Below are 15,592 nucleotides of genomic sequence, written 5' to 3' on the forward strand. Positions count from 1 at the left end.
TGTTGGAAAGGATGTGGAGACAAGGGAATCCTTGTGTGCTGTTGGTAGGGATGTAAATTATTGCAGCCACTATGGGAAACAGAATGGAGGTTCCTCAACAAATTAAAAATAGAACTATCATACGAGCCAGAAATTCCACTTCTAGGTATTTACCTGAAGAAAATGAAAACACTCCCTGTATGTTTATGTTGAGAGAAGTTTCATAGCTGTGTTGGCTACAACACTGATAAGTGGTCAGAAAAATAAGTTATGGGATAATGAGGGAATTTATAAACAGAGTTGCAGGAGAATGGAAATATAACAGTAGAATGTTATGTCAGGAGCAGGCATTTGTTCCATTGTTTTTCACTGCTTGTACCCTCAGTTCCTAGAATAGTGCCTGGCATATTATAAGCACCCAGTGAATATTTGTGGAATAAATGAGTACAAGTATGATTTTACATTTTTCTCAATAAATGAAAGTCATAAAAATGTAAACTCAGAACACTGATTCAATCAAAACATGACAGAATTTTATTGGCAAATTGAAGGTGAGGAAGTGTGTACGTGTTGGAAGATGGAGGGAGTGAGAAAATGCAATTCTTTTCTTCCAGAGTCAGAAGATATTAGCTAATATGTAAAACTGAAGAAGTCAAGAAATAGAAGCATATCATTAGACACATAGAGGGAAATGCCCGAAAAAGCATCCAAGAGACTTGCCAGTGTGGAGTAGAACTGTGAGGCACAGGGAGATGTGGAAAGAGATGTCTGGGCTTCTGCTGTTGTTTGCTTGTTTGCTTTTAGGTTTCTAGATACTGTCCCCCCTCATTGAAGCATAGTCGACATACATTATTAGATTTGTTTCAGGTATACAACATAGTATTTCAACATTTATATAAATTACAAAGTGATCACCATTATAAACGGAGCTACCATCTGTCTAGATACTGTCTTAACTTGGGTTTCTCAGGGAACAGACTCTGAGAGCTAGTTCTGTGGGAGGGAACTTCTGAGAGGAATACTGTCCTAGTCTAGAGAGAGGGAGGAGGTGAACTTCAATGTGGTCACAGCAAAGACCTTAGCTGACCTCAACACTCACAATGGGCTCTAGCTGGGAGGCCTTTCCCAGTTGTGCAGACTTGGGCAAACAGCTGGATATTTATATAATCCCTCAGCCCCATCCACTACTCCCTGGATATGGGCACATCCACTGAAGGGGCTTGACTTGGGGCAAAGTGGCTTCTTTAGTCAAGGGCAGCACCAGTGAAGGAATCAGCTGATAGCCATTAGCTGGCACTCCTAGGGGTCAAAGTAATGATGCCCCTGCTTCAGAATAATGGTGTCTGCACTAAAGCAATGGAAATCCGGGTCCTGGGTAAGGTTTTGAGCTATGCTAATGTATTATTTAGGTAAAAGTTGAATTAAAATGTCAAATTCATGCATGCTTACTGTTTAAATTTAAAAAGGTGGGCATGCAATTTGCCCAAGGCATATAGTTTTTAATGATGAAATCAAAACTTAAAATCAGTTTGGCCCATCTCTAAATCTCAACTAGTTGTGTGGGACTGAATCACCAGACAATCTCTGAGATTCTTCCAATATAAACATTCCATGAAACTAAAATCCCAAGCCAATAAGCAAAATATTTGCAATATTGTAAACTTAGTCCTTGAGATGAAAATATGTTTCAGACGCAATCATTTTATTATTATGTGGTTTACCATTGCCATCTTTGGTAGCTAACAATGAGATACTGTCTACATTTGAAACTTGACTGTGTTGAGTAGACATCAAAGATCTTATTCTTAGAACTGACCTGGATATAGATAGGAGGCTGCTGTCTCCTGCGTCTGTACCTCTAATAGCAGATCAGTGTGCTAAGGTTCTGTAGAAAACCTGAACAATGAGCTCATATTTAGAAAATATTTAAGAGCCTTACCAGACTGTGTGTTAAGGCAGAAATATATTCACTCTTTGTTTCTCCAAAGCCTGGACTCTTCAGGTGCCCAATGTTTGTGTAATAGAATGTTTGCCCCATGAGAAAAGAGGGGTTTTGTCTGTTTTGTAGTTCTGCAGCCCAAATGCCTAGAATAGTACCTAGCCCATACTAAGTACTTAATTTACTCAAACACTTGTTAATTGAATATAAAAGCCACCTAAAAATGAAGTTACATGTGGCACCACAGCTACAAATTCCATATTCTCCTAAAGTGAACTCTGGAAATACAGCATTTTCTATATCAGATTATAGTGCTTTCTGTCTAGGTTAATGAATTTTCCACTTTATCAGTAGACACATGTGTGGTGATAATGCTTTTACTATGGTCCCATCTTTTCATCAAGAACCACTGCTCTGTAGTCCTCTCAAATAGCAGAGCCGGAAATTACTTAACAATCGCCTTTTCTTTGAATGAGAAACAGGACAGAATCAGAAAATCAGAAGAAAAAATTTCTTTGAATGAGAAACAGGAGAGAATCAGAAACACAATACCTACACAGAGAGAATTATTTTTTAAAAAAGTAATCCTTTCAAAAACTTGAAATCAACTAGGATATGGAGGCAATTATATTATGGGAGTTACAGAGCAATGAAATTATTCTGTCCGGTCTTTTGCATAAGTGGTCGGGAATAACATTTGCATATATTATGTTATGTTGACTCTTGTTGACAGAGACTCAATAAAGACAAAAGAATACAAGCAAAAATAAATGTCTGGGGAGGGGGGGAAATACAGAAGACACAGATGTAGGCATCTATTATATTTGGCTTTAAAATAAAACAACAAAAATAATAAAACAAACAAAACCAAAAACAAACAGCAACAACAACAAAACCCCATTCAGGTCAGTTCTCTCTAGTGTTAAGTGTCTATTTCTACCTTGTCCTTGTTCATTTCTCCTACATGAAATCTGCTTTGAAATGTCATCCCTTCCCCCTTGCCAAGCAGAATAGATAGGGCAGTAAGGAACTAATAATGATAATAATAATAATGAGAAATGGCCTCAGAGATATATTTCATGTTTCTTACCTTCTCCTTGTCTTTCTACAGAGGAATAGCTTCCCAGCCAGTGGGGCATTAATCATCAGAACAGCAGCTCCGAGATAAAGTCTGGGTGGAATTTCATTGTGCATTATAGTGTGAGTTGTGGATGCATGAATATGTGTCTCTCTCAGTATCAGGAAGGAGAAAGTGGAGAGGCAAAGGAGAAAAATCTGTCATTTTATATATTTATACTGCTTAAGATGGTCAGGACTGGTTCCCCATTGTTACTGCGGATTAAAATCATTCACGTCCTTCTGCTTTCATCAGGGGTCACTTCTCAGAAAGGGGGATAAATATTATGACAAGTTAAATTCTACCTACTTTTTTTCCTCCCCTATCTGCCTTGGGGGCATGTAGCAGAGTAAGGGACAGGAGGAGGGGACTGTGAAATCGGGAGCAGGACTGTCTGATGGGATACGAGCTTCTTTGTTAATCCTCAACTGGGTATCCATTCCCTCACTTACATAATGCTTTGGGTTAGCGGTTCCTGTTTTGAAGATCCCTGAATGAACTGTGGGGAGACTCTCTGGGAGAGATAGTTACACAGATGCTACAACGGCTCAGCAAGGAACTGTAAATATCTACTCGATCCCTGCTCCAGAAAGTGAGGTCCATATACTGCAACAGGACAGCAGCTGGGAGCTAGCGACAAATGCATCATCTCAGGCCCCACCCCAGAATGGAGTCACCATCTGTGCTTTAAGAAGGTCACCCAGCTGATTTGTGTACACAAAACAGTTTATGAAGTATTATTCTAGCCAATACATGCAAACACATGAGCATCCTCTCTCTCCCTTCCTTTCTTTAAAAAAAAAAAAAAAAAAGTACTTTGAGAGAGAGAATGTAGAGGAGGGGTAGAGAGAGAGGGAGAGAGAGAGAGACAATCCCAAGCAGGGGTTCTTCACTGTCAGTGCAGAGCCCAGTGCAGGGCTTGCACTCACAAAATGTGAGATCATGACCTGAGCCAAAATCCAGATTCAGATGCTTAAACTGACTGAGCTATGCAGGTGCCATCCACTTTTTTTCTTACACAGGTACCACACAGATACACACACACACACACACACACACACACACACGGGATGAGAGACTGAAGAGGCTGCATTATATACACAAGTCAATCAAATTTCCATCAAGTAATTCTCTCAGTGACTGCTAGCCACCACAGATCTGGTGTGCGTGCCTTTCCCAGCTATCTCATCCCTGCATGATGAGAAAACCAAGGAGAACCTCGCATTCTCCATTTAGCTAACAGAACTAGCTCTCTAGACAACCCAAGGCATTAATTAGATGGTTTCAAAAGGCAGGGCTGTCATAACAGCTTCAGTGTGTTTCTAATTTTTACAATCATTCAAACATGCACCAGAAAGGTATGAAAGCACATCCCACCCCTCCTACTGCCTTGTCAAAGACAGGATGGAAATATCCATCTTGAAAGCTGGCTAGCAATGATTGCTATTTGAAGTCATTTCCTAGCCGTATATAAATAGAAATAAAGGGACGCATTTCAAGAAAAAAAAAATAGAACAAATTCTTAGACCTCAGTTTAAACAAGAATCACTGACTCTTCCTGATGACCCAAGAGACATTAAGTAGTTTATCTTCTACATAGGGGTGGTCATTGTCAATTCCTTCTGAAAGCTTTCAGCAAAGAAGGGGGAACTGAAAAGCATCATTATTTGTGTTGTAATTTTAACTATATCAAAGATATTCTATTAATTTCTTTCAACCTTAGTCATCCAATCCATGTAATGGGCAGGCAGTTCTTACAGCAACATAATTACAGGGTATTTCTGCTTATTCTCTCCTCTCTTTTCTTCAACTTTCCTTCGACTTTCCTTGTCCTTCCTCCAGTTCATTTATTCAGCCATCAACTGTTACTGTATGTGCAAGGCACCATATAAGATACTGTTGAAGACACTGGAAAAAAATGTGAATCTACCTTAACACTTGTTAGATGAGGAGAGAGTGGAGACCTAAGTGTGCTAATTGCCATGTCATAGGCCAGATGTTTAGTTAGTAAAAGAAAATGAAATGTAGATGCCAAGGATACCTGGATTAGAGTCTCAAAACAACAACAGCCACTTTTTATTGTGACACCAAGTTAAGCCCTTGACTTATATTATCTTAACCTATCCATGAAGCTGGTGTTACACAATTCATATTTCAAATGATGAAACTAAGCTCCATAAAGCAACACAATCAAAACCCCACAGCTGGTAAATGAAGGTTTGCCTAGAGTCATGGTTTTAACCACCTTCTTTGTCCACAAATGAAGTCTCCTAAGACTTGCTTCAATGCACTCTTCCCTTCCTACCAGTTGGTTCCTCACAGCTGTCTTTGTCTACCTTGAACATGAATCACATTGGCCATCTTTTCTGCCTCTTCCCTCTACAGGTAAGCTCTCATTACTTTAACACATTTTTCTTTCCTTCGATAAACATTACTGAGCCGCTCTCGGTGGCAGGAGCCATGCTAGGCCCTCAGTGTTGAGTGATAAGCTGCATAACGTTCTTGTTCTCAGTGTAGTGGTTTCTTATAGTATCTTTTATCAATGTTTTGTCAAAGGACTACGAAGACAGGTAACTATGGAGCTACGTGTATCACAGGGTCATGACCAGGGATAAGTGGGTTCATATAACATACTCAGCCATAAGACAAAACCAAAAGAGCTAACAAAAGCAGGTGGAAGATTCCTACTAACCTACTCACACACATACAACCAGGTAAATGAACCTCATGTAAATTTTCTCTCCATACCAATGAATAGAAGTAGTGGGTCACAAAATGTAACTATTATTTGCCTATATTTAAAGGTAGGTTTTCGGAGACTTAAGAATTAAGTAATTTGGAAAACTAATAAGGAGAAGAAATTGGAGAGGGAAAGCAGGTAATATTATATTTCCAAAAGTGTTCCAAAAATTCTAAGCCTTAGAAGCAGCCCTTGCTATTATGACATCAAATAAGTCTTAAGGAAAGAGACTTTAAGTCCAGAAGTGAATAATATGTGCACCAGACACAAGGGGACCTCTCAGGGTCTCTTTATTATTAAGGCAAAAATTGAAGAGTGGCAAAACCACTGCTAAAGACCACTGCCACTGGTGGGCCTCATCAGGGAGGGGCCTGTAGGGGGCAAGGCACTTGGGATTGAGATCCAGCCTTTAAGTATTAAGAGGTGTGTATGTTTCCTGAGAAGGTGCTGGTAGATTTGTATGTTTTGACCAATACTGACTGAAGGTTTACTCTATGCTGCAGAGCTGTAATAGTGTCTGAGACAAAGATCCTGCCATCCAGGAACTCACATACCATGAAGTATAGACAATAAATAAATATGTGACATAATGTCAGGTGGAAATAACTGCTATGGGCAGACAACAAAGTACAGGGTGGTAGAGAGTGCTATTTTATAGAGGATGGTCAAGGAGGTCCTCTCTGTTAAGGTACCATATGGGTAGAAACATGGATGCAGTAAGGCAGTGAGTAAGGCAAATATCTGGGAAGAGCTGCTTCAGGCAGAGAAAATGGGCAGTGAAAAGGCACAGATGTGCTTGATATGTTCGAGCTGGGCTGGCACTAATGAGGTACATCTGAGGTATAACACTAAAGGGGGTGCCATCCCAAATCACTTATTTAAGACACATAGTATTTTATTCCAATATTTTAGAGTCAATATCAATGCCAAAAAAATTCCATAAGCAAAACATAAATATTTTAAATACAGACAAGATCCACTCTGCAATTGTACAACCTTTCATGCCTCTCCTCTATCTGGGCCCTATGTGCAAGAAAGATCAAGAAGACCTATGTGTCTGAAGCAGTGTGGCAGAAAAGAAGGCTAGAGAGAAAGGAGGAAATCCATGCATCACACAGTAAGGATTTTGGCTTTAGACTTGGCCACGTAATATGTCAGATTATTGGTAAAACCACCTGAAACTTTAAAAACATTGGGGAACCTCCACAGTGAGTAGTCAAGAGCTGACCCCACTTCTCTCCCAGCTGTTAAAAATAAGATCCAGCACTTTAGCAGTATGTCTGGTCAATGTTCTATCCTATAAATATTACATCCTAATTAAAAGGGCACCTCTAGACTTCTCACAATTTGCAGGTTCCCTACCTGTCTGTGATGAGGACCTTCTCAGGGGACCCTCTAAGGGACTAACCTCAGCTTTGGCAAGTGCTGATCCCAGACATTAAAATTAAAGTATTAAAGAGGAGACCAAAAGAAATGATACTGTATTCTCTTCCCTGGCCTAGTTGTACTATCAACATAGAAGTCTTTAACAGGTAGGTGAACCCATCAAGCTCTTTCTCTCTCTCTCTCTTCCATGAGAATGATGTAATTCCTGAGAAAAATTATCACTGTAGTCTTAGCAGCTAATGAGAAAACTGAGTCCAATTCCCCCCCCCCCCAAATTATTCTTTGAGAGGGGAAAAGAAAGTACCTGCATGAGGGTTAAGGAGGAGACAGAAGATATTTCTTGGCTGGCAGCTTAAGTCTAATTAGACTGACAAATCTTCAGTGTCTTCCCCAGTTATGAAGCTTGGCAGGAAAGGAACGAGCCCTGGAGCCACACATTATATAAGGCTGTTAATCAATATTAGTTGAGCCCTAATCTTAAAAATAAACTTCCCCTGGAGGCTCTGTTGTCTAGTGGTAAAAGTGAGGGCTTGGAAACTGTGTGGACTTTTGTCTCACTTCTGTCAAGCTGGTGGCAGCAAGAAAAAGGTGGAGGGGCCCAGAAGGGATAGTTCCTTGGGGTAAGTACAACCAATCTTGATACCACATGGTCTACCTCCTGTTAAAGCATGGTTGTTAGGATGAGGTAAGCAGATTTATCTTGTATCCCAATCTAAGACAGTTTAGTTACTTAAAGAACATTGAGAAAATTTGGTGTTCTAGCCAGAGTCTCAAAATGCCACTGATAACAATATTCTGTAAATGTGTGGGTCATGTGTTTTGTTGAATCATATCAAATTCCCGATATTTGACCATTTCAATCTATAAAAATGGCAATTTCATACACTTAACCCTAATAGAATGCTTTGTATGTAATAACCATTCAGCAAAGCCAATTCCTACATCAGAAAATGAAAGACTTTCCCAAAGAAATCTCTTCTCATTGAGGAGTTCAGGGCTCTGGTTCAATCTGGGACACTCAGTTGAAATCCTGGATGATTATGGGGTTGTATGGGTCTAGACAAAATTTTTCTTCCTGTGTTTGAGAAAATTAAAAAGGGAAACTTTGTTTAAAATGGAACCAGGAGGCCAAGCCCTACCATTCTTGGTCAATTTCAGACCAAACAGGAAGACAGGGACCTTGTAAGTTGATACTATATTAGCTACTACTTTGTTCTCCTAGCAGGAGTTGAGCCTTTCTCCTCTCCTGGCAACAGCCGAGCCAATGAGACACTCCACAATTCAGCTAATGAAAAGCCACTAAACTTTGAACTCCCAGTTTACTCCAACATATTTACTGTTTATAACACCCTTCCCAGTTCCCTTCTTTTCTCTGTAAGAGAGCTGTCTTCTCCTGTGTTCTCCAGACTTGCCTATGGTTTTCCTATAGCTTGCCTGTCCCAAATTGTAATTCTCTCCTATTCCCAAATTAACCCGTTTTTGTTGGCAAAATAACTGAGTTTTATTTTTTAATTTTTAATTGATTTTTAAAAAAATTTTTAATGTTTATTTATTTTTGAGAGAGAGAGAGAGAGAGAGCGCGCGCATGAGCATGCGCACACGAGTGGGGGAGGGGCAGAGAGAGAGGGAGACACAGAATCAGAGGCAGGCTTCTGGCTCCAAGCTGTCAGCACAGAGCCTGATGTGGGGCTCGAACCCACTAGCCAGGAGATCATGAACTAAGCCAAAGTCATATGCCCGACTGACTGCCACCCAGGCACCCTTACTGAGTTTTATACAGGAAGTCTAAGCCTTATGATGATCTGTGAGTTCTGAGAAATCCACTTGGTTTGACATGGTTTCCTTAAGTCTAAAGAGTTAGTGAAAACTTACAGGTAGGTCATGGCCTAAGTTCTTTTCATTCATAGTTGTATTTATTACTCACAACAATGGGAAAAGTACTGTCATTGTTACGCTCATTTTACAGATCATGAAACCAAGGCTTAAGGAGGCCAATCAAACTGCCCAGAGATATACAGCTAAGTAACTAGAAGAATTTGGAATCCAGCTCAGAAATTCTGACTCTAGAGTATATCCACTTCTCTCCAACATATTGGAACTCTACCTGGAATATGCAGTGGGAAGGATCAAGTTTTTTGTTCTTGTTTTTGTTTTTTACATTTATTTATTTGTGAGAGACAAAGAAAGACAAAGCACAAGCAGGGGAGCGTCAGAAAGAGGGAGACACAGAATCTGAAGTAGGCTCCAGGCTTCGAGCTGTCAGCACAGAGTCCCATGCAGGTTCAAACCTACAAACCATGAGATCATGACCTGAGCTGAAGTCTTACGCTTAACCAACTGAGCCACCCAGGTGCCCCTGCAGGATCAAATTTTTAATCCTAACTTTTTTCTCTGTTTTGTTTTGTAATAGTCAATATCAAAGCTGAAGTGTGTTTTTTACTAGCCCCAGTCTAAAACTGAAAGCAGACCACAGGGAAGAATTTCCATATAGGTGCTATTACAAAACCTAAGAAAACTGTCTTCCTTCTGGAATTTTTGAAAGTGGTTCATATTCAGTTGACAAATTTATGAGTATGAGGTAAGAATGAAATCTCACAAAACTCTCAAGTCTTTCATTTATACTATTTATCAGGATAGCTCCAATCTGGCTGAACATTGTGATTTTCTGGTAATTTTCTGGTGCCAGGCAGCACTGGCCAATGTCAAGGTGACTTTACCAATGCCCAGCACAGAAAAAGTGGGTCATGATCAGTATCCTGGTAATAGCTTATAAAGGATTCCAAATGGTGATTTGCACAGAACACACTGAGTTCTTTCTTTACTGATAACAATTCGATCTGTAGGCTTAACGTAAGAGAGTACATATTATTTTTGCAACTATTTTCCTCTTTGCCCTTTCCTGCCTCATAGGAACATTTTGGTCTTGGTGAACACAAGTTATCAAAGACTTTTATTTCACTTTTGCCTTCTCTCCTGGATGGGTATCAAGAAATTTGAACACAGACTGAGTTGAACTCTTCCATTTATTTTTTCACTTTTTAATTAAAAATAACTTTTTTAATGTTTATTCAGTTTTGAGAGAGAGAGAGACAGAGAGAGAGAGAGAGAGACAGAGCATGAGCAGGGGAGGAGCAGAGAGAGAGACACACATGGAATCCAAAGCAGGCTCCAAGCTCTGAGCTGTCAGCACAGAGCCCAACGTGGGGCTCAAACCCACAAACCGTGAGATCATGACCTGAGCTCAACCGACTGAGCCACCCAGGTGCCCCTGAATTCTTCCATTTTAGAGGCTGACCTGTCAGTGTTATGACAGTAACCCCAACCCAGAGGTCAGTTGTAATAGAAATGCCTGCATAACTGCCGGGGCGCCCCTGGTAGTAAGACCAACAGGGAACCCAGTACAGTTCTCTCCTCTTAGTCCTCCTTCATTTGGGGGAGTTTGGGGCTATGACCCTCAGAATCTGGATCTCTCGCCTCTCACAAATCTCCCCTACCCACTCTTTGTTCCAGTCGGACTTGGCTCTCACTCTCAGGAATTATCATCCCTGATTTTGACAACTTAGCTTCTGATATTTCGCCAGCCTGAGATTTGTTTCTTACCACCATGTATTCAATTATACTCATCCTACAAGGTCCAGCTCCATTCCTACTTCATTTGTGAGATCCAGCCACGCCGTCCCATACATTCCCTTCCCTCCCCCCACACCACTACCATTTGTAGGTCACTACCTCATATTGACTGCTAATGTCAAACTCCATGATGGCAATGTTTCTGGTTCTTCTTCTGTGTAACCTTAACAATATGTGTGAATATATTTCATAACAGAACATATTCTTTGAGGCCCAGAGAACCCCATGTTGGTTTAAAATGGAAGAAAAAATTAAAGCTGGGGAGTGAGCTACCAGAGAAGTCCATTCCTGAGATCTTAAAAACTTTTCATTTGCCAGGACTCATTCCAGCCTCCAAATTCTACCCTGACCCTCCTTCAAATCCCTATCCCTGCAAAGCCTCCTAGCCCCCACTGTGAACTACAGATGCTTCTGTCAGTGGAAGCAGCTCCGTTTTCTGAGGTAGATCCTTGTCTGAGAAGGTACTGACTTACATACCAAGTGTTGGGGACAGAGTATAATAATAGGTTAAAACATAGTTAATCTTACTTTTCTAGATGTACCTGTTTTAAGAATTTTACTTATATTAACTCAGTTAACCCTCACAACAATCCCATGGTGTAAGCAGTATCCTGGAATATACTTCCATCCCTCTAATTTTACACCTTGGTAGACTTATATTAGTTACAAATTCTTGCTGTCCTCCCATCAAAAAGTGAGGTTAATATTTCTCTTCCCTGAAACTTGGAAAAACTGCCTGTAGGATCCCTGAACCTCTGTGAAAGAAGGCCTAGAAACTACATAGAGAGGGACATGGATCCAGCTGAGTCCAGTGTTTCCAGTTAACCCACCAAGGCACAAGGTGTGTGAGTGGAGCCAGACTCCCCAGACCAGAGCAGCCACTGGGTAAACTAAGTCAGTTCCACATAGATCTGAAGAATTGTCTTGTTGAGCCCTGCCCAAATTTCTGAGGAAATTGTAAAATTCAATGACACAGTTGTTATTTTAAGCCTAAGTTATAGGAAAATTTATTTCATGACAATTGTTAACTAGAACATATTTATTGATCACCTACCTCTACTTAAGTCCTATCACCCACCTATTCACTTTCTCAATGTGCTCACACGTTGAGCCTTCTGAATCCACCCACTTGCTTTCTCAATCTTAACTTCTTTTCGTTTCTAGGGGAGGACCTAGAGATACTCTCCTTAATAAAGGGTGAAGACCTGATACTTGAGCACCAGTCCATATGATCATAAACAGTCCATATGATCCATAAGCAGTTCTGTAACAAAGGAAAGTATAAGAAATATCTAAGTAGTGATTACTTCCAGGAGGCTGGGTCATTAGAGTGCCATGTCAACTCTAAAGCTATTTGTTTGTGTTCACACACAGGTAAATGCAGCCCTGAAAGCACTGTAGTTTTCCTTTTATCTGAAATCAACACAAATCAAAGTTGATCAGAAACAAACGGCTCAAATGATATTTTCTTAGCTTATGTTTAAAGAAGGAACCAGTAAGAGGGGCACCTCGGTGGCTCCATTGCTTAAGGGTCTGGCTCTTGATTTTAGCTCAAGTCATGATCTTATGGCTCATGGGATGAAGCCCCATGTCCAACACTGCACTGATAACATGAAGCCTCCTTGGGAGTCTCTCTCCCTCTCTGTCTGGCCCTCTCCCACTCATGCACACATATGTATCTGCTCTCTTTCTCTCTCACAATAAACTTAAAAAAAGGAAGGAACCAATAGATTTTTGTATAACCAGATGGTTTTACACCAGGTTTTGATGCTTATTTTGTTTTTCCTGGAGTCTAATTTTAGGACAATCCTGATCCAGCAAGGCTATCAAAGCAAAGGAAGACAGAATAGAGTATCATCTGGAAAAGGCTGTAAGATTTCACACATGATCGGCCTGGTAAACATGAAATCCAGTCTTTCCCACTTCTTTTTTCTCCCAGAGATCAAAATTTTATGTCTATTTCACCCAAGAAAATTATCTGGATCACATAGGGCATATTAGAACTTCTGAGACTGACCTTCCTCACCCAAAATCTTCAGAGTCTGGGAATTGTCCTAAATCTTGGGTCCCCAGTCCAAACATAGGCCTGATGTAATCTGTACTTGAGATCAGAAAAGGGTTGGAGATAAGGCAGGCTGTTGCATTTTTATGTAACCCAGGGCAAAGTCCTTACTTGTTTTAATTTTTTTTGTAGTTTCCAGTTTTCATTTAAATTGCAGTTACCTAACACACAGTACAATAATAATAATACAGTGTAATTTAGTGATTCATCACCTACGTGTAACATCCAGTGCTCATTACAACAAGTGTCAGGGCAAAGTTCTTATGGCTAGTTGGCAAGAACCAAAAAGTCTGAAATCCTTGGCATAACATTATTTCCCCTAGCTAATCTTTACAAAGAATATGGAGCTTTTTGATCCCTCATTCCAGTTTAATCCAATTCTTCTAGCCCATTGTCTTTCCTCTAAGTGTTTGTATTTATACACCCTTCAAAACAAATAATGTCAATAGATTTAGAAGTCATTTTTACAGCCATTGTAGAAGCAAAAGGAAAGTCATGTAGATGAAATCCAATTATCACCGGACTCAAAGGAAAAGAAACACACCAGACATGAAGCTATTAGAGACAGCATCCTCTGGCTGTGCACATCCTCCACAATGACAACAGGTCTTGTACCCTACTCTTCTCTGGAAGCTCTGGCTTCCTTAGTTTTTGAAAGACTCACTCAATCTTCTCCTATTTGTATATTTGCTACCGAGAGAGAAAGCCAAAACCCGATAATTACATGGAATAGTCCCTATATCCCTATGTATCTTAAATCCTCCTGAGGTCAGTAAAAATTTGGTCTTGAAAAAGACTGTAGGGCCAGCCATCCCTATGAAGAAAAAGCCATTTGTTCCTCTGCTTCCCACAGAGTTACCAGAATGTATTACGACAGAAACAGAACAAGTCTGCCAGGGCCTGTGCAGACAGAACTATCTTTTCACCAACCATAAACAGGTCTGCTCCTGAGCTACAGAGAGTCATAATGGAAATATATATTGCCTTGTATCTTCTTTTCAGTGAGTAGAGTGAAGTGTCAGGAGTTATTGCTTTAATATCAGTAGAGAAAAAGCTATTTCTTTTTTGAGCATGTACGTAGGTATACATGCAATAGCACACACCACTATATGACCGCTATGTTAACCAGCTTCTTAGTTAGCCTTTCTAAAACACATAAAATTCGCCTGATAACATCATCAGTGCATATAGCTTCAAATTGTTCCTGTGGAATCCTGTAAGGAACTGTCTGGATATTTCTGCTTAAAGAAAAAGGAAAAGGAAGACAACACTTTTACCTCTACTTAACTCACATAAGCTTAATTCAGAAGAATGAGAACACATAGGGGGCTTAATTGATTATTGACTTTGTGTTTACAATGCCCACTGAAGTCAATGGAAGGGTGATGTCAAAAACTCAATTGAGCCCCTGGATAATGTCTTAAAACTAAGAAACAGAAAGGACAAGTACTGATCTACTGAATCGTCTATAAACACTAACTAGGCTAGGGGTAATTTCCCCACAAGCAATTGGAATGTCTTATTTTATGCCACAGCATTTAAGGCTAATGACTCGATTAACCTCCTATCCCCTACTAACTAGATTTATGAAATGCCAAGGGAGTCAGCAAAGCATTAAGCTTTAGCTTGGATATAATTACTTCTAAGTGAAAAAACAAAAGTGTTTCCACAAAACTGAGGACTTACTCTATAGTTAAACTCCAACCGTCACAATTTCTAATGTAATTAGGATCTTGGTCAAATATAAAGGAAACAAAATGGATAAAAAATAAGTGATTGATCAACACTTAATAATGAAAACAAAGACTGCAATAAGGATTAGTTGAACCTCTAGCTTCAATTGTCCTTGATTTAATGCAACCCATTGGCCTCAACTGAATGGTTCAAGTTGCAGCAAAACTATCAAGAAGATGTGAATGAAACTGAAGTAGGATATAGTCTTTCCTAGGATAACAAATTTTCCTTTCCCTCTTATTCCTTTTTGCTACTGAAAAGAAAAGAAGTGAAATGAAAGGAGGAAGTATTTCATACTGAAAGCGTTAGCCATTGCTCATTTTGAGTAACAGCTTTACCATTTCAGCAATAAATATGATAGGGATAATAACCCATGAGTGCACGTAAAACTTTTATAACTTCTTTAGCAATGACTTTGTCTTTCTCTACTCCTAGGTGTTATTACTATAAGCATCTATAGGCATCCTTCCTACAAACATGGCAATTCAGATAGATGCTTTAGCAATATAGCAACACTGACATAGTAATATCTCAAAGATAAACAGGCAGAATCAATTAATAGTTGGAGAAAGGCTTACCTGTATGCTTGCTGTAGAGCGATTTTTGCGGGTTGTAGTAGTAGCCATTGTAGTGGTGGTTTCCATGACAGTGGTAGACATTTCTGGTGGCATGGAGGTCGTCTGTGTTGTTCCTAAGATTGACGGGACTTCTCCCACCAGCCGGACACTTCCATTGATTTTAATATTGGGGTTGTTCTCAGCTGCCATGTTCAGTACTTTCAAACCATCATAATAGAGCCCAGAGAGCTGGCCTTGGAAGAGACGTCCTTTGTCTTTTCCACCGATGGCTATTTGCGCCTGGGTGTTGAAGATGGTTAACTGCCGTCCTAGTGGGTTGGGTGAAGGAAACATTATTATTCCCATATGTTATCTTCTTTGCCTTACCTGGTCTGAATGGACCAGACATCAAAACAGCCTTCCTTGAGCAATTGAAGGGAAGAAAACT

General features: G+C 40.0%; 1 protein-coding gene across 5 annotated transcripts in view; it reads right to left on the reverse strand.

The window, feature by feature from the left end:
- The window catches only part of NRXN3 (neurexin 3), a 1,503,781-nt gene that overhangs the window by 136,427 nt on the left and 1,351,762 nt on the right, over positions 1 to 15,592 (reverse strand). For all 5 annotated transcript variants that reach the window (XM_077750623.1, XM_077750621.1, XM_077750622.1 and 2 more), the window contains one exon: positions 15,166 to 15,473. In XM_077750623.1, coding sequence (XP_077606749.1) covers positions 15,166 to 15,473 — 308 coding nt within the window. The remainder of the gene's footprint in view (positions 1 to 15,165; positions 15,474 to 15,592) is intronic.

Source organism: Crocuta crocuta, unplaced genomic scaffold (genome assembly GCF_008692635.1).
Source record: "Crocuta crocuta isolate KB4526 unplaced genomic scaffold, BGI_CrCroc_1.0 scaffold186, whole genome shotgun sequence".
Lineage (NCBI taxonomy): Eukaryota > Metazoa > Chordata > Mammalia > Carnivora > Hyaenidae > Crocuta > Crocuta crocuta.